Below are 23,806 nucleotides of genomic sequence, written 5' to 3'. Positions count from 1 at the left end.
TATTTGAAAATTACTGAGAGTGGATTTTGAGTGTTCTCATCACAGAAAAGAATGATACACGTGTGGGATCAGGCACATGTTAACTGGCTTGGATGAACCATCCACAGTATATGCACATATCCAAACATCATGTGGTACAGCATAAATATATAGAAATGTTGCCAATTAAAAAGTGAGTGTCTGCCAGATTTCATGTATTTGGGATCAGACGGAAGAAACAGAGGAATCTGTCTCACAGTCCCCAATTCAAGGACAGAATGCAGTGAAGGGAAGTAGATGGAGAAGAGGTTTCTTTTTCTCTTCCTCTTTTCCTTCCTTCCTTCCTTCCTCCTTCCTTCCTTCCTCTCTTTCTCTTTCTTCCTATCTTTCTTTCTCTTTCTGAGATGGAGTCTCACTCTGCCACCAGGATGAGGTACAGTGACTCGATCCCAGTTCACTGCAACCTCCACCTCCTAGATTCAACTCAGCCTCCTGAGTAGCTGGGATTACAGGCACCCACCACCACTCCCAGCTAATTTTGGTATTTTTTGTAGAGATGTTTCCTGAGGGAGGGAAGGATCTGAGCCATGCCTCCTTGCAGCTATGAGCACAGGATGTGGTGCACAGGAAGGGCTGATGCACATTTGGGGAATGCATCTTCTGGAACTTGTGTTTTTTTGGTCATTTCTGGGTGAAACTGAGTGGAGATACCCAGAAATGCAAGGGTCCTGCCTGGGAGAAAAGTTGAGCGGAGTCACAACAAAAGTTGAGGCTCAAAGCAACTTCTGCTTATTTGCCACACACTGCTGGGCAAATAGTAGGTGCTCAACAACTATTTGTGGGACGAATGAAGGAAGAGCCTCTACGGTTGAAGAAAAAATTGAAATGGGGGAAAAGGGAGCGGCATTCACCCTGACCAAACACCTACCCTGGGCCAGAATCCTCACACATAATGTTTCTTTCTCTTCCTGGAATAATCCAGCCCCATTTTACAAGTAAAATGAGGTCCAGAGAGGTCAAGCCGCTGGTCCAGAGTCACAGCGCCCCCACCAGGCAGGGCCGCAAGATGCAGCTGAACTGCGACCTTGGTCCTCCCGCCCCATCCCCTGGCTCACAATTCATCTTGTTTCCTGTGAACCAGCCCCACGTCCTCATTTCTCTGTGCACAGAAGCAGCAACAAAATACCTTTCCCCTAGTCCTGGCCCCATCTCTCAGCTGAACATCTGTTCCTGATGTCCCTTCCTGTTTTAAACTGTGCCAAAGAAATGTCTCTGGAGAAAATATCTGCAGGTCCAGCCCAATTTCTCCAGATTCTGGATCTTCTGCTGTCCCAGGAGGCTGAGCCTGGAGGAAAGCATTGGCCAGACCCTCAGCCCAGGCTGGCATCTGCCCCTGCCAAGCTCGAGGCCCCAGCTCCCTCCTGGCCTCTACTTCCAGCCCACCCTCCTCTTGGGCCCAGAGCAATGGTTCTAAGATACCTCCAACCCTCTTCACAGTCTGGCCCCAGTATGACTTCTCCAGCTCCTCCATCCAATTGTGGGCACTCAAGCTGGCTCCTCTGCCTGGGATACCCTCCCTGCCACTGTGTCTGGGGACCCTTCCTCACCCTTCAAACTCAGTGCAAATGGCACCTTCTCCATTTTCTCACCTGCCTTATAGAGTATCACGGTATCATACATACCCTTCATTCCTTATTTTCTTCAGTGTATACTTTTTGAATATTTACTAGATGTAAGAACCGTTTTAGGTGTTGGGAACACAGCACAGACTCAATGAGATGCTGTCCTTGCCCTCAGGATGTTATGGTTTAGCAGGAGACACAGAACAGTAACCAGGCAATGACCACAATGTGTGGTGGGGGAAGCTCAGATGCAGAGAGGCACCTGACTCAGCCCAGGGTGTGGAGACATGGGAGGCTTCCTGGAAGAAATGATGTGAGACTTGAGAGCATTTGATCGAGGCAGATGGGGTGAAAATAAGTGTGGGATGCACAGGAAAATGAGGTGAGAGGCCGAGTGAGGTGGCTCGCGCCTATAATCCCAGCACTTTGGGACGTCAAGGTGGGTGGATCACCTGAGGTCAGGAGTTCGAGACCAGCCTGGGCAACATGATGAAAACCCTAACTCTACTAAAATAAAATAAAATAGGCCTGGCATGGTGGCATACGCCCATAGTCTCAGCTACTCGGGAGGCTGAGGCAGGAGAATCACTTAAACCCGGGAGGTGGAGGTTGCAGTGAGCTGAGATCATGCCACTGCATTCCAGCCTGGGCAACAGAGAGAGACTCCATCTCAAAAAAAAAAGAGAGAGAGAAAGTTATAGGCTGGTCGCAGTGGCTCATGCCTGTAATCCCCGCACTTTGGGAGGCTGAGGTGGGCAGATCACCTGAGGTCAGGAGTTTGAGACCAGCCTGACCAACATGGTGAATCCCTGTCTCTACTAAAAATACAAAAATTAGCTGGGTGTGGTGTTGCTCGCCTGTAGTCCCAGTTACTCGGGAGGCTGAAGCAGGAAAATCGTGAACTCAGGAGGCAGAGATTGCAGGGAGCTGAGATCATGCCATTGCACTCCAGCCTGGGTGACACAGAGATACTCGGTCTCAAAAATTTTTTTTTAATTAAAAAAATTTTTTAAAAGAAAATGGGGTGAGAGAGAGGCCAGCATATGCTCCTGTCTCATTTTAGCCCAGAGACTGAAAGGGGAGAGAGGGTGTTAATAGTTGGGGAGGGAGTTGAGAGAGGATAACAGAGAAGCCAACAAGGACCAGAAGCTGCATAGAGCCTTGTAGTGAATTTCAGTAAGGCATCTGGGCACTAGGGAGCCATGGTGGGTTCTAAGCAGGGGTATGTGGGATGTAATTTGGTTTATTCAACAGGATCCTTCTGTTGTTGAATAAGGTTTGGACTGTAGAGATGGGAACTAAAGCAGGGTGGGTTGTATGAAGTCCCTCCAGAAATTCATGTCCTTTTAGAGCCTCAGAATGGGAAATCATTTGGACATACAGTCTTTGCAGATACAATTAATTACAATCTTGACATGAAACCATCCTGGGTTAGGGACCACTCTAAACGCAATGATAGGCGCCCTCATTAGAAAGAGAGAAGATGGCCGGGTGCAGTGGCTCATGCCTCTAATCCCAGCACTTTGGGAGGCCAAGGTAGACAGATCACGGGGTCAGGAGGTTGAGATCAGCCTGGCCAACATGGTGAAACCTCGTCTCTACTAAAAATACAGTAATTAGCTGGGCGCGGTGGCGAGCACCTGTAATCCCAGCTACTTGGGAGGCTGAGGCAGGAGAATTGCTTGAATCTGGGAGTCAGAGGTTGCAGCGAGCAGAGATCATGCCATTGCACTCCAGCCTGGCGACAGAGCAAGACTCTGTCTCAAACAAATTTAAAAAAGAAAGAAAAAGAGAGAGAGAGAGAGAGAGAAAGAAAAGGAAAGAAAGAAAAGAAAGAAAGAGAAAGAAAGAAAGAAAGAAAGAAAGAAAGAAAGAAAGAAAGAAAGAAAGAAAGAAAGAAAAGGGATAAGACACACAGAAACATAGAAAAGAAGGCCATATGGAGGAAAAGGCAGTTTTGGAGTAATAACATCTATAAAGCAAGCAACTGCCAAAGATTGCCAGTAGCCACTGGGAGGCAGGAGAGAGGCAGGAAGCAGATTCTCCCTCAAAGTCTCCAGAGAGAAGAAACCCAGCCAACAACTTGATTTTGAGCTTCTGGCCTTTAGAACACAACAAATACATTAATTTATTTTTATTTTTATTTTTGTAACAGGGTCTCCTTATGTTGCCCAGGCTGGCCTCCAACTCTTGGGCTCAAGGAATCTTCCTGCCTCAGGAGTAGCTGAGATTACAGGGGTGCACCACCGCCTCTGACTAACATTGTTTTATTTAAGTCACCTAGTTTGCAGTACTTGGTTTTTTTCTTCTTCTTCTTTTTTTTTTTTTTTTAAGAGGGAGTCCCAATCTGCCACCCAGGCTGGAGTGCAGTGGCATGATCTTGGCTCACTGCAACCTCTGCCTCCTGGGTTCAAGCAATTCTTCTGCCTTAGCCTCCTGAGTAGCTGGGATTACAGGCATGTGCCACCAAGCCCAGCTAATTTTTTTTTTTTTTTTGTATTTTTAGTAGAGACGGGGTTTCACTGTGTTAGCCAGGATGGTCTTGATCTCCTGACCTCCTGATCTGCCCACCTTGGCCTCTCAAAGTGCTCTGGGATTACAGGCATGAGCTACCATGCCTGGCCTAAAATTTTTTGTTAATTTTTTGTGGGTACATAGTCGGCATGTTTATTTATGGGGTACATCAGATATCTGATACAGGCCTGCAATGTGTAATAATCACATCGTGTGAAATGGAGTATCCATCCCCTCAAGCATTTATCCTTTGTGTTACGAACAATCCAATTGTACTGTTTTAGTTATTTTTAAATGTACAATTAAATTATTATTCACTATGGTCACCATGTTGTGCTATCAAACACTAACTCTTACTCATTCGATTTTTTTGGTACCCATTAAACAACCTCACTTACCCCTCACCCTCTCACTGCCCTTCCCAGCCTCTGCTAACCATCCTTCTACTCTCTATCTCCATGAGTTCAATTTTTTTTTGTTTTTTTGTTTTTAAGCTGGGTTCTGACCTGGGCACACAGGGCAGGCAGGGAAGATTTGAGGGGCGGCATCTATAAATGTGGATTGGAGGAAGGCTGATGGGCCCCAAAGGCTCCCTGAGGCCCCTGCCCATCTCCTGGGCCCTGCATCCAGCACCAGGTTCCCCTGAGATTCATTTGAAACTCACCCCTGGAGAAGACAGGGATGATCTAAGGGCTCAGCCTTCCACCCCGCCCACCCTCTTCTGAGCTCACTGCTTGGGTGAGGGAGCCAGGGGCTTTTCAGATAACCACAGCAGGGCAGCCCTTGCGGGCGCAAAGAAAAGCAAGCTTGCACCCCAGGCTACCTTCCTAGAGGAGGTGAGGCAAGCACGGGATCAGGATAAAGGCTGTCGGTAATCAGAATGTTAGGGGTGGATCTTGGACTCAGAAAGGGGCTGCATGATGTCCGATGCGAGCAGAGACTCAGGCATGGGTCCTCCTTACAGAATCCTGCACCCAAGATCCCTGTGCGCGTGTCGCCACAGGTCATAGAGTGAAAGTTGCGTGTGGGGGACACCGCTGTGTACCATCCTCTGCGCGCCTCTGTGTGTGGTGGTGCGAGTGAGCATGTTTGCGTGTATCTCCAGGTGTGCAAGGGGTCAGGACGCTCAGCAGGTGTGTGTCCACCTCCGCGGGCGGGGTCTCTGCCTCTGAGAGGGCTGGGGTCTGAACACTCGTGCTCGTGCACGCGCGTGCCAGCTGTGTGCACGCTTGGTGCTGGTGACAGAGCCTGCAAGCACGTGGGGAGAGGTGGCAGGTGGAGGCAGGTGTGTGGACAGGTGTGTGAGGTAACAGTGGGCACCACGTCTCAGTCTGTGGAGTCACAAGCCGCCCGTCTCTAAGCTTTCCTGAGGAGGCTCCCCCTCTGCTTCCAGACACATCTGGGTTGAGGGTCAGTGCTGCCCTGGGCGGGAGCAGGAAGGCTGAGCCAGAACAGCGTGGTGGGTTCTGCCTCAATTACCTCCGGACTGACCCTGGGCACCCCGGGACTCTCCCCCTCCCGTTGTGAGCACAGGCTGAGCTGTGAACACAGTGCAGAGGCAAGGAGAGATAGAACAAGGCTGAGAGTGAACCATGGTGCTTTTTTGGGGGTGAGGGGGATGGAGTTTTGCTCTGTCATCCAGGCTAGAGTGCAATGGCACAATCTTGGCTTACTGCAACCTCCTCCTTCAGGTTCAAGCAATTCTCCTGCCTCAGCCTCCCTAGTAGCTGGGATTACAGGCATGAACCACCACACGTGGCTAATTTTTGTATTTTTCAGTAGAGATTGGGTTTCACCGTGTTGGCCAGGCTGGTCCCAAACTCCCAGCCTCAGGTTATCCACTCGCCTCAGCCTCCCAAAGTGCTGGGATTACAGGAATGAGCCACTGCACCTGACCTCGTGGACACATTTTTTTAAAAATTGAAATAAAATTCACATAAAATTGAATTAAATATTATAAAGTGTACAACTTAGTGTTTAGTACTCTCACAAAGTTGCACAACCACCACCACTATCTAGTTTCAAAATATATCCTCCCCGCTTAAAAACCCATATCCATGATCAGTCGCTCCCCATCACGCTCTCCGAGCCCCTGGCAACCAACACCTGCTTTCTGTCTCTATGGACTGGCCTGTTCTGGACATTTCATATCAATGGGATCAGAACATACGTGACTCTTTCGTCTGGCTTCTTCCAGTTGACATCATGTTTTCAAGGCTCCTCATGTTGTAGCATAAGGTTAGTGCTATATTCCTTTTTATTTTTACTTTGTATAGGTACACAGTAGGTGTGTATACTTATGGGGTACATGAGCTATTCTGACACAGGCATACAATGAGTAATAATTACATAAGGGTAAATACAGGATCTGTCACCTTAAGCATTTATCTTACAAACATTCCAATTATGTGTTTTTGTTTGTTTGTTTTTTGAGATGGAGTCTCACTCTGCCACCAGGCTAGAGTGAAGTGGTGTGATCTCGGCTCACTGCAACCTCCACCTCCTGCGTTCAAGCAATTCTCCTGCCTTGGCCTCTTGAGTAACTGGGATTACAGGCATGCACAATCACACCCAGCTAATTTTTGTATTTTTAGTAGACACAGGGGTGTCACCATGTTGGACAGCATGGTTTCGATCTCTTGACCTCATGATCTGCCCATGAAATTATCCATTAAATATTTTATTTATTTATTTATTTTGAGACGGAGTTTTGCTCTTGTTACCCAGGCTGGAGTGCAATGGCGTGATCTCAGCTCACCACAACCTCCGCCTCCTGGGTTCAGGCAATTCTCCTGCCTCAGCCTCATGAGTAGCTGGGACTACAGGCACGCGCCACCATGCCCAGCTAATTTTTTGTATTTTTAGTAGAGATGGGGTTTCACCATGTTGACCAGGATGGTCTCGATCTCTTGACCTTGTGATCCACCCGCCTCAGCCTCCCAAAGTGCTGGGATTACAGGCTTGAGCCACCATGCCTGGCTGCCATTAAACATTTTAAAGGGGACAATCAGTGGCATTTAGTACATTCACAATGCTGTGCAGCTACCACCTCTAGTTACAAGGCATTGTCACCATTCAAAAAAAACTTCATATCCATTGGTCAGTCACTCCCCATTCCACACTACCCCATTCCCCAACAGTAACTCATCTGTTTTCTTTCTCTGTGGATTTACCTATTCTGGACATTTCCTATAAATGGAATCATATACTATGTGGCCTTTCGTGTCTGGCTTCCTTCACTCAGCCTCATGTTCTCAAAGCGCATCCACATGGTAGCATGTGTCACTGCTTCATTCCTTTGCATGGTTGCATAATATTTCTTTGTATGGTTGGACCACATTTTGTTTATCCATTCATTCATTGATCCAGTTTGCATTTTTTTTTTTTTTTTTTTTTTTTTTTTGAGACAGAATCTCGTTCTGTTGCCCAGGCTGGAATGCAGTGGCATGATCTCAGCTCACTGCAATCAATCTCTGCCTCCCAGGTTCAAGCAATTCTCTGCCTCAGCCTCCCAAGTAGCTGGGATTACAGGCATCCACCATCACTCCCAGCTTTTTTGCATTTTTAGTAGAGATGGGGTTTCCATCTTGGCCAAGCTGCTCTTGAACTGACCTTGTGATCCTCCTGCCTCCACCTCCCAAAGTGCTGGGATTACAGGTGTGAGCCACCATGCCTGGCCCCAGTTTGCATTTTAACATAAACGTTTTTATTTTGTATCCAATCTGTTTGCAGACTGGCAAAAAAGAGGGAGGGAAAGGAGTCATAGCCTCCTACTTTAGTTTTTTGGGGAACTTCCACAAACTAAATAAAGGAGAAGGGCTCCTGTTGGTGCAGGGAGGAGAGCTGTCCTGGGGGAGAAACTGGGCAGATCTGACTCTGTGGCCACTCAGGGAAGGTGATGAGAGAAGCCAGGGCTGACCGCCTAGGTTTTTGCACCAGTGGAGGCATGGGGTTGGAGGATTAGGGTAGGGTTCAAAGAGGGGAGGAGACCAGCAGAATCACGTAGTGGAAGCATGCTGGGCCCATAACGCAGAGGTCGATGGATCATAACCATCCTCCGCTAACAAGTTTTTGGTTGGGCATGGTGGCTTGCACCCATAAATCCCAGCACTTTGGGAGGCTGAGGCAGATGGATCACTTGAACTCAGAAGTTCAAGACCAGCCTGGGCAAAATAGTGAAACCCCATCTCTGCTAAAAATACAAAAAATAGCTAGGTGTGGTGGTGCAGGCCTGGCTAATACCTAGTAATCCCAGCTACTCAGGAGGCTGAGGCAGGAGAATCACTTGAACCCGGGAGACAGAAGTTGCGGTGAGCCAAGATTGTGCCACTGCACTTCAGACTGGGAGACAGAGCAAGACTCTATCAAAAAAAAAAGGTGGGGGGGGAGGTGGGGGAGGAGATTCAGAGAATAGCATTGGCAAGTGACTAGAAACATAGGCTCAGCTGGGGTCAGAGGGCATAAGTCTATGGTGAAGCCAGTTAGCTCCTTGTCCTTGGGAGGGTCTCACATGAGTTAGACCAAACCACCACATCAACAGGAGCTAAAAGCTTAACTCATTTATGCCTCACAATAGCCCCATAATATAAGGATTCTTACTCCCATTTGTAACTGCCCAGTGGGTTCACCTTGCCACCTGCCTAGACAGAGCCAATTTATCAAGTCAGGGGAACTGCAACAGAGAAAGTGTAATTCACGCAGAGCCGGCTCTATGGGACACTGGAGTTTTATTACTACTTGAATCAGTCTCTCTTAAGCATTCAGGGAGCAGAGTCTTTTAGGACAACTTGGTGGGCAGGGGAAGTCAGTGAGCCAGGAGTGCTGCCTGGTCAGAGATGTAATCACAGGGAGTCAGAGATGTCTTCTTGTGCTGAGTCAGTTCCTGGGTGGGGGTCACAAGATCAGATGAGCCAGTTTATTGATCTGGATGGTTCCAGCCGATCCATCAAGTGCAAGGTCTGCAAAAGACCTCAAGCACTGATCTTGGAGGCAGTTTAGGGAGGGTCAGGATCTTGCAGCCTCCAGCTACATGACTCCTAAACCAGAATTTCTCATCTCCGTGTCTAATGTTAGTCCTACAAAGCCAATCTGGTCCCCAGGCAAGGAGGAGGTCTGCTTTGGGGAAGGGCAGTTATCATCCTTGTTCCAAACTATCAACTGTAAGTTTCTCCCAAAGTTAGTTCACCCTATGCCCAGGAATGAACAAGGACAGCTTAGAGGTTACAAGCAAGATGGAGTTGGTTAAGTTAGATCTCTTTCGCTGTCTCAGTAGTAATTTTGCAAAGGCAGTTTCAATTTTCCAGGGGATCAATGAGGCTCAGAGAAAGGAAGCAACCTGCCTCGCATCTCACAGCTAGAAAGCCGCGGTGATGAGAAATAAACAGAGTCTGGACATTTCCATGCCACAACAAAGAGACGACTTCCAGCTGAAGGCGGCAATCAGGGAACAGCTTAGCCATAAAATTCAGGCAGGATTTGGACCCATAAAGATAGGGAGACACATGAAAAGACCAGAATGAACAAAGGCAGAAAAGCAAGGTGTAGGTAGTGGTACATGGGTCAAATAATCATGACGGCAATAACAACAGCAGAATAATTGTAATTATCAGTATTTATAATTTATTAAATTCCTAGTTCATGTCAGGACCTGTGCAAAGCACTTAAAATGAGTGATGTTATTTAAACCTTGATAATATGCTGTTCTGCAGATAGAGTAACCATGGCTGGGACGGATGAAGGAGGCGCTTTCAGGTGTCCTCCCAGGTAAAAGTCACTAGACACCCCCTGCTCCTAACCACTGGCTCTTCTTTCCTCTCTCCCCCGACTAGGGGTGGCCGCCATGCTGGGGCAAAACCACACCTGCACATCTGAATTCACCCTCTTCGGCTTCTCCGCTTTCCCCCACCTGCAGCTGATGCTCTTCCTGCTGCTCCTGCTCATGTACCTGTTCACACTGCTGGGCAACCTACTCATCATGGCCACCGTCTGGAGTGAGCGTGGCCTCCACACGCCCATGTATCTCCTCCTGTGTGCCCTCTCCGTCTCCGAGATCCTCTACACAGTGGCCATAATCCCGCGCATGCTGGCTGACCTGCTGTCCACCACGCGCTCCATCGCCTTCCTGGCCTGCGCCAGCCAGATGTTCTTCTCCTTCACCTTCGGCTTCACCCACTCCTTCCTGCTCACCGTCATGGGCTACGACCGCTACGTGGCCATCTGCCACCCGCTGCGCTACAACGTGCTCATGAGCCCGCGGGGCTGCGCCTGCCTGCTGGGCTGCTCCTGGGCTGGTGGCTCTGTCATGGGGATGGTGGTGACCACGGCCATTTTCCACCTCTCCTTCTGTGGACCCAATGAGATCCACCATTTCTTCTGCCATGTGCCACCTCTGTTGAAGTTGGCCTGTGGCGATGATGTGCTGGTGGTGGCCCTGGGCGTGGGCTTGGTGTGTATCATGGCCCTGATGGGCTGTTTGCTTCTCATTCTCCTCTCCTATGCCTTCATTGTGGCCACTATCTTGACGATCCCTTCTGCTGGTCGGAACAAGGCCTTCTCCACCTGTGCCTCTCACCTCACAGTGGTGGTCGTGCACTATGGCTTTGCCTCTGTCATTTACCTGAAGCCCAAAGGTCCCCAGTCTCCAAAAGGAGACACCTTGATGGGCATCATCTACACGGTCCTCACGCCCTTCCTCAGCCCCATCATCTTCAGCCTCAGGAACAAGGAGCTGAAGGTTGCCATAAAGAAGACCTTCTTCACCAAATTCTTTCCACAGAACTGCTGAAATGGCTGGCTTTCGCTCAAGAGATGTAGTGAATGGGAACACTTCAGTCTTCTTCCTCTGTTTCTTCCCTCTTTCCTTCCTTCCTCTCTCTCTGTTTTCTTGTTCTGGAGATGAAATCTCACTTTGTCGCCCAGGTTAGAGTGCAGTGGTGCGATCTTGGCTCACTGCAACCTTCACCTCCCAGGTTCAAGCAATTCTCCTGCCTCAGCCTCCCAAGTAGCTGGGACTGCAGGTGCACACCATCACACCAGGCTCATTTTGTGTTTTTGGTAGACATGAGGTTTCAACATGTTGGCCAAGCTGGTCTCAGACTCCTGACCTCAGGTGATCCTCCCACTTTGGCCTCCCAAAGTGCTGGGATTACAGGTGTGAGCCATCGTGCCCCACCCCAATAGTATATATGTATTAATCTACCTACTCACCTATCTATCTATCCATCACCTATGTATCATCTATCTATCTATAGCTTATTGATTCTGCTTCTATGGAGAGCCCTGACTAACACAATCCATATCCCGGTCACAGTGATATTTCTCTGTGTATCACTGCACCAGGCAACATGGGAATGCCTCAATGGCTGGGAACAGAAACAAACACCTTTCTGAACCTCCAAAACTAGCACAGGAAACAAAGGCCATAAATAATTATTATACTAATCTTAGGGAAGACATGGTCCCTCACACCTGTAATCCCAGCACTTTGGGAGGCCAAGGCGGGCAGATCACTTGAGGACAGGAGTTCAAGACCAGACTGGCTAACATGGTGAAACCCCACCTCTACTAAAAATACAAAAATTAGCCGGGCGCGGTGGCTCAAGCCTGTAATCCCAGCACTTTGGGAGGCCGAGGCGGGTGGATCACGAGGTCAAGAGATCGAGACCATCCTGGTCAACATGGTGAAACCCTGTCTCTACTAAAAAAAAAAAAAAAAAAAAAAAAAAAATAGCTGGGCATGGTGGCGCGTGCCTGTAATCCCGGCTACTCAGGAGGGTGAGGCAGGAGAATTGCCTGAACCCAGGAGGCGGAGGTTGCGGTGAGCCGAGATCGCGCCATTGCACTCCAGCCTGGGTAACAAGAGCGAAACTCCGCCTCAAAAAAAAAAAAAAAAAATTAGCTGGGTGTGGTGGCACAGGCCTGTAATCTCAACTACTCTGGAGTCTGAGGCAGGAGAATTGCTTGAACCTCAGGAGGCAAAGGTTGCAGTGAGCCAAGATCATGCCACTGCACTCCAGCCTGGGCAACAGAGCAACTCCATTCCAAAACAAATAAATAAGTATAATGATCTTAAAAATCTGACATTTATCACCTCCTTTCTGCATGCCAGACACTGTCAACTGCCCTACAATAGATGATGCTATTCAATTTTCAGCATACTCCTCAGAGGTGGATACATTATTATTAAACTCATTTCAATGATGGTAAATAGAGCCTAAGAGATGGAATGTGATCTATCCAAGGCCAGTTGGCTTTATTGCTGAACCAGTGCACGGCCCTACTGGCAGGTCAGAACTTGTCTTCATCTCTTGAGAGCAAAAGATTGCCTATCCTACTTCCTGTGAACTGCTACCATGATGATGGGTCATCGGACCATTCATGGGTTCTGGGAGCCATAGAGAGGAGGCAGTTCCTATAGAAGGGAATTCTGGGAAGAGAGGGGCAGGTCATAGAGCTTAACTGGAATAACGCTTCTTCCCATGGCACTCCTGCTGAACTGCAGCTTCCTGCTGAGTTTCCCCACCTGACTCATTGACTATCAGGATAGATACTTCGAAGAGTGGTGGCTTTCAACTGATCGTTTCCCCAGCTCACACTTCTCCCTCTGGTCCCAAGCTCATTCAGCAACCCTTGAAATTATGACATGATCCTAACTAGTGTTTAGAGTACCTGTGTGTCAGGCACTGTACCGAGCCATTCACAAACACTGGCTCACTTTAGTCTCATCTCTGCTTTAGAAGGTAGGTGTTTTTGGCTTTGGCCTTCTTACAAGGTGGGGTCAGAGAAGGAATGTAACCTGCCTAAGGACACAGAGCAATTGTGTGTCCTGTTAACAAACTTAAAAACTCTAATTGGGTGCACAAACATTGTACATCATGGTTGCCTTCCTCTTCCCTCATTCTTTAAATGTTTGAGAGCCTACCATATGCCATCTGGGCATACTGCAGTGGACAAAATAGAACAAGTAACTTATCTCCCCAAAGCAACAGGAGTCAGTGAAATGCAAAAAGCAAGAGATGCCAGGTGCTACTAGTCACAAGGACAAAAGTAATTCATGTCAAGAAAGACATGACATGACCAGGGGTTTTGCTGTTTTGTGCAGTGTGGTTAAGAAAGGACTCTGATATTCAAGCAGAAAGCTTTAGGCAGTGAGAGAGAAGCCATGTGGACATCTGGCAGGGGGTGTGGAATTCCTGTTAGTGGGCACAGCACGTGCAAAGGTCCTGAGGTAGGAGCGTGTTTGGTGTGTTTGAGGGATAGTGGGGAGGTTAGAGCAGAGTGACTGAGGGAAAGAGAAGAGGAAGGTGAGGCCAGAGAAGCAGCAAGGGCCCAGGTGCATAGGGTTTTGTGGGCACCATAGAAACTTCAGATTTCCCTGTGAGAGAGACGAGAGCCATCAGAAGGTTCTGAGTAGAGGAGATATAATATAATATACATCTAAAAGGCTCAATCTCCTTCCTTTTTTTTTTTTTTTTGAGACAGAGTCTTGCTCTGCTTCCCAGGCTGGGGTGCAGTGGTACTATCTTGGCTCACTGCAACCTACACTTCCCAGGTTCAAGGGATTCTCCTGCCTCAGCCTCCCAAGTAGCTGGGATTACAGGCGTGTGCTACCATGCCTGGCTAATTTTCTTTGTATTTTTAGGAGACAGGGTTTCACCATGTTGGCCAGGCTTGTCTCAAACTCCTGACCTCAGATGATCTGCCTGCCTTGGCCTCCCAAAACGCTGGGATTACAGACTTGAGCCACCACACCCAGCCTCAATCTCCCTCTTTATTGAGACTATAGTGTAGAGTAGGGGTGGTAGAAGGGAGACCAGCTTGATAGTTATGGAAACCATCCAGCTGAGATAGAATGGTGGCCTCAACCAGGGTAGTGGCAATAGAGGAGGTGAGAAGGAGCCAGGTTCTGGATGTTTTGAAGGGAGAGCCACCTCTGATACGCTAGTGAATAGAACATGGAATGTGAGGAGGAAAGGAGTTGAGAATGTCTCCAAGGAATTGAGATTGAGTTACTGTTTACTGAGATAGGAAACAAGGTGGGAAGAAGAAGTATGTGTGGGGGAGGGGGTGAGAGAGACACAGAGACAGACAGAGATGGAGAGCGATAATGATAACGCGGCCTGAGTTTTCTTTCTCACAGCAAATTCATAAGTCAACATTCTGGATTGTTCAACGTTGTGGGATTATATTAATCCACTTTAGGAATATTTGTTAAGAACTGATATATCTTCCAAGTATCATGCTGGTACTGAATATGATAACGTACAAGATGATCAAAACTCATGACCTCATGCAGCCGGCAGCTTAAGGGATCTCAATAAGTTAGCATAAGACATCCAGTGCCCAACTCATAGAAGGTATCGTTCAACACTTCATGCATTGCTTTTTTTTTTTTTTTTTTGAGATAGTCTCACTCTGTCACCAGGCTGGAGTGCAGTGATGTGATCCCAGCTCACTGCAACTTCCATTTTCTGGTTTCAAGCAATTCTCCTGCCTCAGCCTCCCATGTAGCTGGGACTACAGGGATGCAGCACTACAGCCAGCTAGTTTTTTGGGGTGTATTTTGTATTTTTAGCAGAGACGGGGTTTCACCATGTTGGCCAGGATGGTCTCAATCTCTTGACCTCGGGATCTGCCTGCCTCGGCCTCCCAAATTGCTGGAATTACAAGCATGAGCCACCGCGCCTGGCCACACATTGCCTTTTTACAGTGGGATCCTAATTTCCAGAGGGCTGGTCCAGAAGGGCTTGGCCTCCCAAAGTGCTAGGATTACAGGCATAAGCCACCATGCGAGACAATAAAGAACCATTAAACAGATGTTAGTTCATTTATACAAGTGTAATGGAAGCCTCTTTTCCACAGCCTCTTTCCAGGGTCTCTATCCATTTGGATACCAGCAGGATCAGAGGCCAGTGCGGTATTTTATTAAACAAAGGAAAGAAAAAGCTTGGCTTATGTTCCTTCCCAGGTGGCTCTGTTGTCAGGAGAGGGGAGCATCTTAGCTCAATGTATAGAAGTTACTCAAGAATTTCTACAAGACTAAAACTTATTTAAAAATCATGGAGGACTCTTGAGTTTGTAGAAATATTCCATCTGTGTTCCAAGGATGCGCACTTTAGGGCATGGTGGGTTGCAGCTGTCTCCCTGTGCCATAAAAGACTCTAAGGATGCTGAGATGCTTCATGTGAAGAAGGACCAGTCATCTGGAAAAGACTTGACATTGAAGCTTGGCTCTTCCAGGTTGGATGGTGGTTTCCGATGAGTCGTGCTTCTTCTGTTGTTTTTTGTTTTTTTCTGAGATGGAGTCTCCCTCTGTTGCCAGGCTGGAGTGCAGTGGCGCAATCTTGGCTCACTGCAACCTCCACCTCCCAGGTTCAAAGGGTTCTCCTGCCTCGGCCTCCTGAGTGGCTGGGACTACCACACCCAGCTAATATGCCACCACACTCAGCTATTATGCTACCACACCCAGCTAATTTTTGTATGCTTTTAGTAGAGACAGGGTTTCACCATGTTGGCCAGGCTGGTTTCAATCTCTTGGCATCATGATCTGCCCACCTCAGCCTCCCAAAGTGCTGGGATTACAGGTGTGAGCCACCGTGCCTGGCCTGAGCCATGCGTCTTTTGAAGCTCAGCTTCCCCCTCTATCAAACAGAGGGATTGTGGTTATGTATCTGCTCTTACTCCCACCTTGTGAGGTGCTAATGATGCAACGTGCTTGGTGGGTAACAAGCAACAGGAACTGTGGCACATACTCTGCAAAGGGAGCTTCTCTGAGTTTCCAAGTTTTGATTGAAATGGATTCCCACATCCTCACTCTTCATGCTAATGTGGGAGGTTTTCAGTGCTTAAGTCGAAATTAAGAGAATTTACCCTTTAGGAAAAAATGATGCATAGCTCAAACACAGAAAGACCTATTGTTAATAAATATATCAATACTATACAGGTGGGTCAATCTTAAATCCCTGTCCATTGGGAAGTGGGTGAGCCTGAGTGACCATGAGATCAACTTTCATCCTGGGCTCTGCACTGTGTCCTGATTCAACAGAGTGTTCCCGGCTGGCCCATGCTCCATGCCATGTTCTATCACAGCATTTGGTATCTCACAGTGTTGACTTTTTCCTCGATCCAGCTGTGAAGACATCTCAGTCTCTCCACAACTATTCAAGTTTCACCCTTGAAATGACAAGGTTCCCTTTGATGGCTTTCAGAGTGTCTGTTTATTGCTATTTCTAACTTCTACTGCATAGATCTGTGCCGTGGTGATATTTAGGGCACTTTCTCTCCTCTGCTATAATCTGGAGCAGCCTTACAAAATCTGAGTTGTAGCTAACTGGTGCTGCACTCATAGAGAGTGGGCCATGAAATCTCCCATCTCTCTTTGCACTGCTGGTTTGTATTATTGGGTGTATTAGATGACTGCAGCTTTTGGCAAGAGGAATCTAGATTACAGGTTTGGTGCTGACATCTATCTTGCAGCAGATAGAAATAATCAAACCTGGCTTTCACTGTGTTAGTTATCTCACACACACTTCCACTCCAAATACTTCCCTGAGGCTGATTCGCCCTTCTGTTTATAATTGTATGGTCTACAAGGTCCCCTGTAAATCTTAAAGCATAACAAAATTTCACTCTGTTGTGCAGGCTGTTCTTTAACTCCTGGCCTCAAGCGATCCTCCCACCTTGGCATCCCAAGGCAATGGAATTACAAGTGTGAGCCATGGTGCTTGGCTGGAATGTAATTTTCTTTTCTTTTACTTGTTTTTTTTTTTTTTTTTTGAGACAGAGTTTCACTGTGTCACCCAGGCTAGAGTGCAGTGGCACAATCTTGGCTCACTGCAACTTCTATCTCCCAGGTTCAAGTGATTCTCACGCCTCAACCTCCCAAGTAGCTAGGATTACAGGCATGTGCCACCATGCCTGGCTAATTTTTGTGTTTTTAGTAGCGATGGGATTTTGCCATGTTGGTCAGGCTGATCTCGAACCCCTGACCTCAGGTGATCTGCCTCCCTCAGAGTCTCAAAGTGCTGGGATTACAGGCGTTAGCCACCACAAAATGTAATTTTTAGCAATGACCTTTGGTAATCCAATTTAGTTATGCTAATGAATTTCTCCCAGATCATTATTTTTTTCCCAGGTAGAGTTTACTGAAAAAGGTCTTCTTTATGGCAATCTTCAGCTCCTTGTTCCTGAGGCTGAAGATGATGGGGCTGAGGAAGGGCGTGAGGACCGTGTAGGTGATGCCCATCAAAGTGTCTCCTTCTGGAGACTGGGGACCTTTGGGCTTCAGGTAAATGACAGAGGCAAAGCCATAGTGCACGACCACCACTGTGAGGTGAGAGGCACAGGTGGAGAAGGCCTTGTTCCGACCTTCAGCAGAAGGAATCTTCAATATAGTGGCCACAATGAAGGCATAGGAGAGGAGAATGAGGAGCAAACAGCCCATCAGGGCCATGATACACACCAAGCCCACGCCCAGGGCCACCACCAGCACATCATCGCCACAGGCCAACTTCAACAGAGGTGGCACGTGGCAAGCAAAATGGTGGATCTCATTGGGTCCACAGAAAGAGAGGTGGAAAATGGCCGTGGTCACCACCATCCCCATGACAGAGCCACCTGCCCAGGAGCAGCCCAGCAGGCAGGCGCAGCCCCGCGGGCTCATGAGCACGTTGTAGCGCAGCGGGTGGCAGATGGCCACGTAGCGGTCGTAGCCCATGACGGTGAGCAGGAAGGAGTGGGTGAAGCCGAAGGTGAAGGAGAAGAACATCTGGCTGGCGCAGGCCAGGAAGGCGATGGAGCGCGTGGTGGACAACAGGTCAGCCAGCATGCGCGGGATTATGGCCACTGTGTAGAGGATCTCAGAGACAGAGAGGGCACACAGGAGGAGATACATGGGCGTGTGGAGGCCACGCTCACTCCAGACGGTGGCCATGATGAGTAGGTTGCCTAGCAGTGTGAACAGGTACATGAGCAGGAGCAGCAGGAAGAGCATCAGCTGCAGGTGGGGGAAAGTGGAAAAGCCGATGAGGATGAACTGGGTCACTGTGGAGTGATTGGCTCCCGGCATGGAGTCTGTGCCTGGGGTGAGATGTGACAGGGGAGATGTCAGTTACTGGATGAAGAAAGGTTCTCACCCTTCACCATACCTGGATTCACTCAAGGGGCTACTCTTGGTAAATGGTAAAGCTGGTTTTGATTCCGTTCCCACTCTGTGCCTCCTATAATTTAATACTCTCATCAACCTAGTGAGAATCGTACTATATTTTCAACCCCCTTTTGAAGTACCTTGAGGATACTCATTGAGAATATTGAAGTGCAGAGCTTGCAGGCAAAGCTGTTAAAACAGTAGATCTGAGATTTGAACCCATAGGTGGGCTGGCTCTAAAAACTATGATAGACTGGACAAAGATGTGGCACATATACACCATGGAATACCATGCAGCCATAAAGAAAAAAACGATGCGTTTGTGTCCTCTGTAGGGACATGGATGAATCTGGAAACCATCATTCTCAGCAAACTGACACAAGAACAGAAAATCAAATACCACATGTTCTCACTGATAGGCGGGTATTGAACCATGACAACACATGGATACAGGGAGGGGAGCATCATACACTGGGGTTTGTTGGGGGGTGGGGCTGGGGAGGGACATCAGGGGGTGGGGAGGTTGGGGAGGGATAACATGGGGAGAAATGCCAGATATAAATGACGGGGGGATGGAGGCAGCAAACCACCTTCCCATGTGTGTACCTATGCAACAATCCTGCATCATCTGCACGTGTACCCCAGAACCTAAAGTGAAATTTAAAGAAAATACCCTCCACTATTCCTCTATGGTGCTCCCCAAAAGAAAATGCTCCAGGCTGGCGTGGTGGTTCACACCTTTAATCCCAGAACTTTGGAGGCTGAGGCAGGAGGGTGGCTTAAGCCCAGGAATTCGAGGCTGCAGCAAGCTATGACAGCGCCACTGCCCTCCAGCCTGGATGACAGAGCCAGACCCTGTCTCTCAAAAAAGAAGAAAAAAATATTCCTTTACTGGAACTTCCATTCATTCCTTCTCTGTCCTCTTACTCTCTTCTGATAAATCGTGTTCTTCCCTCTTCCAGGTATCACAACATGTTTCCACCCATGGCTACAACACCTTGGAGCCTCTAAATTTCAACCAATGACTTCTCTGGGGTTATCCACGTAGGAAAGCAGAGGCAGTAGATGGTGTGGCACTAAGAAAAGAGCCAGAAATTATGCTCTGATTGCTTTTGCAGTTCCCACGAAGTATGCTTCTACGTTCTGAGGCAAAGAAATGTAGCCATCAGACAGAAAGAGGCATGTGGGAATCAGCAGATCTCAGTTCAAATCCCTCCTTTGACTGTTGTGTAATTATTTTATTTTATTTATTTAGAGACAGAGTTTCACTTTTGTTGCCCAGGCTGGAGTGCAATGGAGTGGTCTCGGCTCACCACAACCTCCGCCTCCTGGGTTCAAGTGACTCTCCTGCCTCAGCCTCCCAAGTAGCTGGGATTACAGGCATGGGCTACCATGCCCAGCTAATTTTGTAGTTTTAGTAGATAGGGGGTTTCTCCATGTTAGTCTGGCTGGTCTCGAACACCTGACCTCAGGTGATCTACCCGTCCCGGCCTCCCAAAGTGCTGGGATTACAGGCATGAGCCGCCACGCCTGACCTATTTATTTATTTTTGTAGAGACAGAGTCTCACTCTGTTGCCCGGGCTATAGTCCAATGGTGCAATCATAGCTCACTGCAACCTCCAACTCCTGGATTCAAGCAATCCTACTGCCCCAGCCTCCCAAGTAGCTATGACTACAGGCACAGACCACCTCACCCAGCAGATAATTTATTTTTTATTATAGAGATGGCATCTTGTTATGTTGCTCAGGCAGGTCTGGAACTCCTCACCTCAAGTCATCCTCCTCCTGAGTGTCCCAAAGTGCTGGGATTACAGAAGTGAGCTACTGCACCAGGCCAATATTTTGTAAACTTGGGCAGATTTCTTTAACTTTCCGTAGCACCATTTCCCCCTACCGGTCTCAAAGGATTACTGTGGGAAGTCAATGAGCTTTCCTTAGGTGACTTAGCCTGCCATAGATGCTACATATAATTAATACAGTAAATGACTATACATGGTCTTTGCTCAGTAACTTTAATTTCATGAGATTTCCACGTGTCTTTATGAACCACTTAAATACATTTAATTTTTATTTTTTCAAGAGACAGATCTGGCTCTGTCGCTCAGGCTGGAAGGCAGTGGCACAATTATCACAGTTCACTGCAGCCTTCAACTCCTGGGCTTAAGCGATCCTCTCTCCTCAGCCCACCAAATAGCTGGAACTACAGGCATGCATCAGCATGCTTGGCTAATCTCTTTCTTAAAAATTTAGGCAATGGCCGGGTACAGTGGCTCACACCTGTAATCCCAGCACTTTGGGAGGCCAAGCAGGGTGGATCATGAGGTCAGGAGATCGAGACCAGCCTAGCCAAGAGACCAGCCTGGCCAATATGGTTAAACTCCGTCTCTACTAAAAATACAAAAATTAGCCGGGCGTGGTGGCACACGCCCATAGTCCCAGCTACTCGGGAGGTTGAGGCAGGAGAACCGCCTGAACCCAGGAGGTGGAGATTGCAGTGAGCCAAGATCGCACCACTGCACTCCAGCCTGGGTGATAGAGTGAGACTCTGACTCCAAAAAAAAAAAGGCAATGTAAAGTTTATTTAAAAAATAAATAAACTACCACTCTGCTTTCTGTTTCTACTTCTATGGGCTTGCCTGTTCTGAACATTTCACCTAAATGGAATCATACGAGATGGGTCCTTTGTGTCTCATTTCTTTCACTGAACATAATGTTTTAAGGTTCATTTGCACTGTAGCATGCAATTGTAACAATACTGAAACACCACAGCATGTATCTGAGCTTTATTCCTGTTTATGGCGGAACGATTTTCCATTCTATGAATATGCATTATTGTTCATGGACATGAGGGCTGTGCCCTACCTGCTGGCATTTGCAAACGATGCTGCAGTGAAAACCCTCGTAGCACTTGGAGCTCACCAGTGGTGCCCAGGGGCTGGGGAGAGCAGAGAATAGGGAATGACTGCTAATAGATACAGTGTTTCCATTTGTAATAAAAAATTATTACTTTGACTGGAACTAGGCAAAAGTGGTGTTAGCACAAATACAGTGGGCTTTCTAGAAAGAAGGAGAGAAAGAAGGAAGGAAAGGAAAGGAAAAAGGAATGGAAAGAGGAAGGGAGGGAGGGAAGGAAGGCAAGGAGGGAGGGAGGGGAAGGGAAGGAAGGGAAGAGGGAAGGAAGAAAGGAAGGAAGAAAGTAAGCCAGGCTTGGCAGCTCACACCTGTAATCCCAGATTTTGGGAGGCCAAGGTGGGTGGATCACAAGGTCAGGAGTTCAAGACCAGCCTGGCCAACCTGATGAAACCCCTTCTCTACTAAAAATACAAAAATTAGCTGGACATGGTGGCTTGTACTTGTAATCTCAGCTACTCCGAAGGCTGAGGCAGGAGAACTACTTGAACCAGGATCCCGGAGGCAGAGGTGGTGAGCCAAGATCACATCACTGCACTCCAGCCCGCCTGACAAGTGCAACGGTAAATTTCAGGTTGCATGTATGTTATCACAATTAAAAAAAACATTTTAGAAAAGGAAGTTCAAAAGAAATAACAAAAAATAGATAGATAGATAAATAAATAAATAAATAAAAGAAAGGTATGTTCACATCCTCTTAAGTAGGCTTGGGCCTGCGATGCAGCCGCGGCAGGTTTTTAATGAGATGAAGGGAGAACCAGCTGCTTTGGTGAGTGGAGGCTGCCTTCTCCAAACAATGTCAGTCTCCAGAGTTTCTTGGTCTCTTTTCCTGGAATCACTCGCATCTTTTCCCTGCTTCTGGGTCATTGCCTCAAGCTCCCCAGAATAGCAGCCCCCACTGCACCACCATGTCCCACCACTGAGATCTTAGAAGAGTAAATGATTTAGAAACAAGAAACTCCAAGAAGAGGCCAAATGGGCAAGACCAGTGCCCTGGGGTGGCGCTCACAAACCCTCTGTGGCTCCCCAGCGTCGAAGGCAGCGTTTCTCAACCTTGGGACTGCTGACACTCAGGACCAGCTCATTCTTCCTGTGGGGAGCTGTTCTCTGTCTCATAAAATGTTTAGTAGCATCCCTGGTCTCTGTCAACTGAATGCCAGCAGCTCCTGCTCAATCATGACAGCCAAAAATGTCTCCATAAAACACCCATGTCCCCATGAGGCTCAAAGTCACTCCCAACGAGAACCCATGATCCAAAGAGTGCAGCCGCAACTCCTTGGCACCCTCCCTCTGCTGGGATCCTCCACTTCTTCACCTAGCAAACCCCTGTCTACCGTTAAGAGTCAGCTTAGATGTCACCTCCTCCATGCCGCCGTCCTGGACATTTCTCTCCAAGGCATATTTAGTCTCCCATTCCTGGGTGCTTTCAAACAATGATTCCCAGTCAATGGTAACAGCAGGCGTTGGTTCAATTCCCACTCTGCGCCTCCTACGAGAACTTTAAAACCCTTTGCTCATGACTTTGTCCTGTTATTTTTCGTGACATGTCACGTTGGAGCTGTGTCTATCCCTGGAACCTGACTGTGAGTCCCTGAAGCCAGGGACTGCAGTGTCTACAGCACCAGTGCAGCGAAGTCAACAACGCTGGGAACAGCTACCCTTTCCTGGATGTGTCCTCCGGACCAGGCACAGCGTTCAGCACCGCTCGCGCTATTCTGATGGACTCTTTTTTTTTTTGAGACGGAGTTTCGCTCTTGTTACCCAGGCTGGAATGCGATCTCGGCTCACCGCAACCTCCGCCTCCTGGGTTCAGGCAATTCTCCTGCCTCAGCCTCCTGAGTAGCTGGGATTACAGGCACGTGCCACCATGCCCAGCTAATTTTTTGTATGTTTAGTAGAGACGGGGTTTCACCATGTTGACCAGGATGATCTCGATCTCTTGACCTCGTGATCCACCCGCCTCAGCCTCCCAAAGTGCTGGGATTACAGGCTTGAGCCACCGCGCCCGGCCTGATGGATTCTTTACCCCACATTAGAAGTCACTTGCGTTAGGCGCCCTGAGTCTGAAGTGGGGGCCCAGGAGCTGAGCTTAGGTCCGAATGACCTCCAAGCCTGTCCTGTCCTAATACGCATCAGTTGCTGGTGGCTGTGAACGAGTTTCAAAGGCCACTCGCGGGTTAAGGAGATGCTGCTTCACCCCGACTGACCATCTACACACTCCGGTTCCTATCAATTCAGATCACAAAAATCCACAGGGAGGGACGGAAGGCAGGAAGGAAGAAAAAGAAAGGGAGAGAGAGGAGAGGGAGAGGAAAGAAAGAAAAATGGAAGGAAGGGAGGAGAAAACGGAAGGAAGGGAAGAGAAAAAGAAAGAAATGGAAAGACAAAGCAGGCGCACGAACCCCACGAGCGCGGCGGCGAGAACACAACATGGCGGCGAGCAGGCCGGACCGAGCTACCGCGGCGCTGCCCGTCCCCCCACCGCCGCTCCCCCTCCCCCTCCCTCGCACAGAAGCTCCCGCACACTCACACGCCGCTGCTCGCGGAGTCCAGGAAAAGCAGGAGCTCCTGCGGAGTCGAGTAATGCAGAGGCCCAGTCATGGCGGAAGGAAGGGGAAAGCGTGCGTCACTGAGAAC

General features: G+C 48.3%; 2 protein-coding genes and 1 long non-coding RNA gene across 3 annotated transcripts in view; 1 reads left to right on the top strand and 2 right to left on the bottom strand.

Moving 5' to 3' along the window:
- LOC141581019 (uncharacterized) overlaps nucleotides 1-23,806 on the bottom strand; it is a 96,831-nt gene extending 73,025 nt beyond the window's left edge. The window contains exon 1 of the long non-coding RNA XR_012513422.1: nucleotides 23,700-23,806. This is a non-coding gene — a long non-coding RNA (uncharacterized LOC141581019). The remainder of the gene's footprint in view (nucleotides 1-23,699) is intronic.
- Nucleotides 9,935-10,899, top strand: LOC101052006 (olfactory receptor 10H5-like). Its single transcript, XM_003942246.4, has one exon. It carries the CDS (start codon nucleotides 9,955-9,957, stop codon nucleotides 10,897-10,899), a length of 945 nt encoding a protein of 314 aa, XP_003942295.2. The 5' UTR covers nucleotides 9,935-9,954.
- On the bottom strand, nucleotides 17,191-18,665 carry LOC101052324 (olfactory receptor 10H1). The gene has a single exon (XM_003942247.4). The coding sequence runs from the start codon at nucleotides 18,178-18,180 to the stop codon at nucleotides 17,233-17,235; it is 948 nt and encodes a 315-aa protein (XP_003942296.2). The 5' UTR covers nucleotides 18,181-18,665; the 3' UTR covers nucleotides 17,191-17,232.

Source organism: Saimiri boliviensis, chromosome 14, assembly GCF_048565385.1.
Source record: "Saimiri boliviensis isolate mSaiBol1 chromosome 14, mSaiBol1.pri, whole genome shotgun sequence".
Classification (NCBI taxonomy): domain Eukaryota; kingdom Metazoa; phylum Chordata; class Mammalia; order Primates; family Cebidae; genus Saimiri; species Saimiri boliviensis.
The sequence above is the reverse complement of the archived record's forward strand: the minus strand, read 5'-3'. Positions and strand labels throughout refer to the sequence as shown.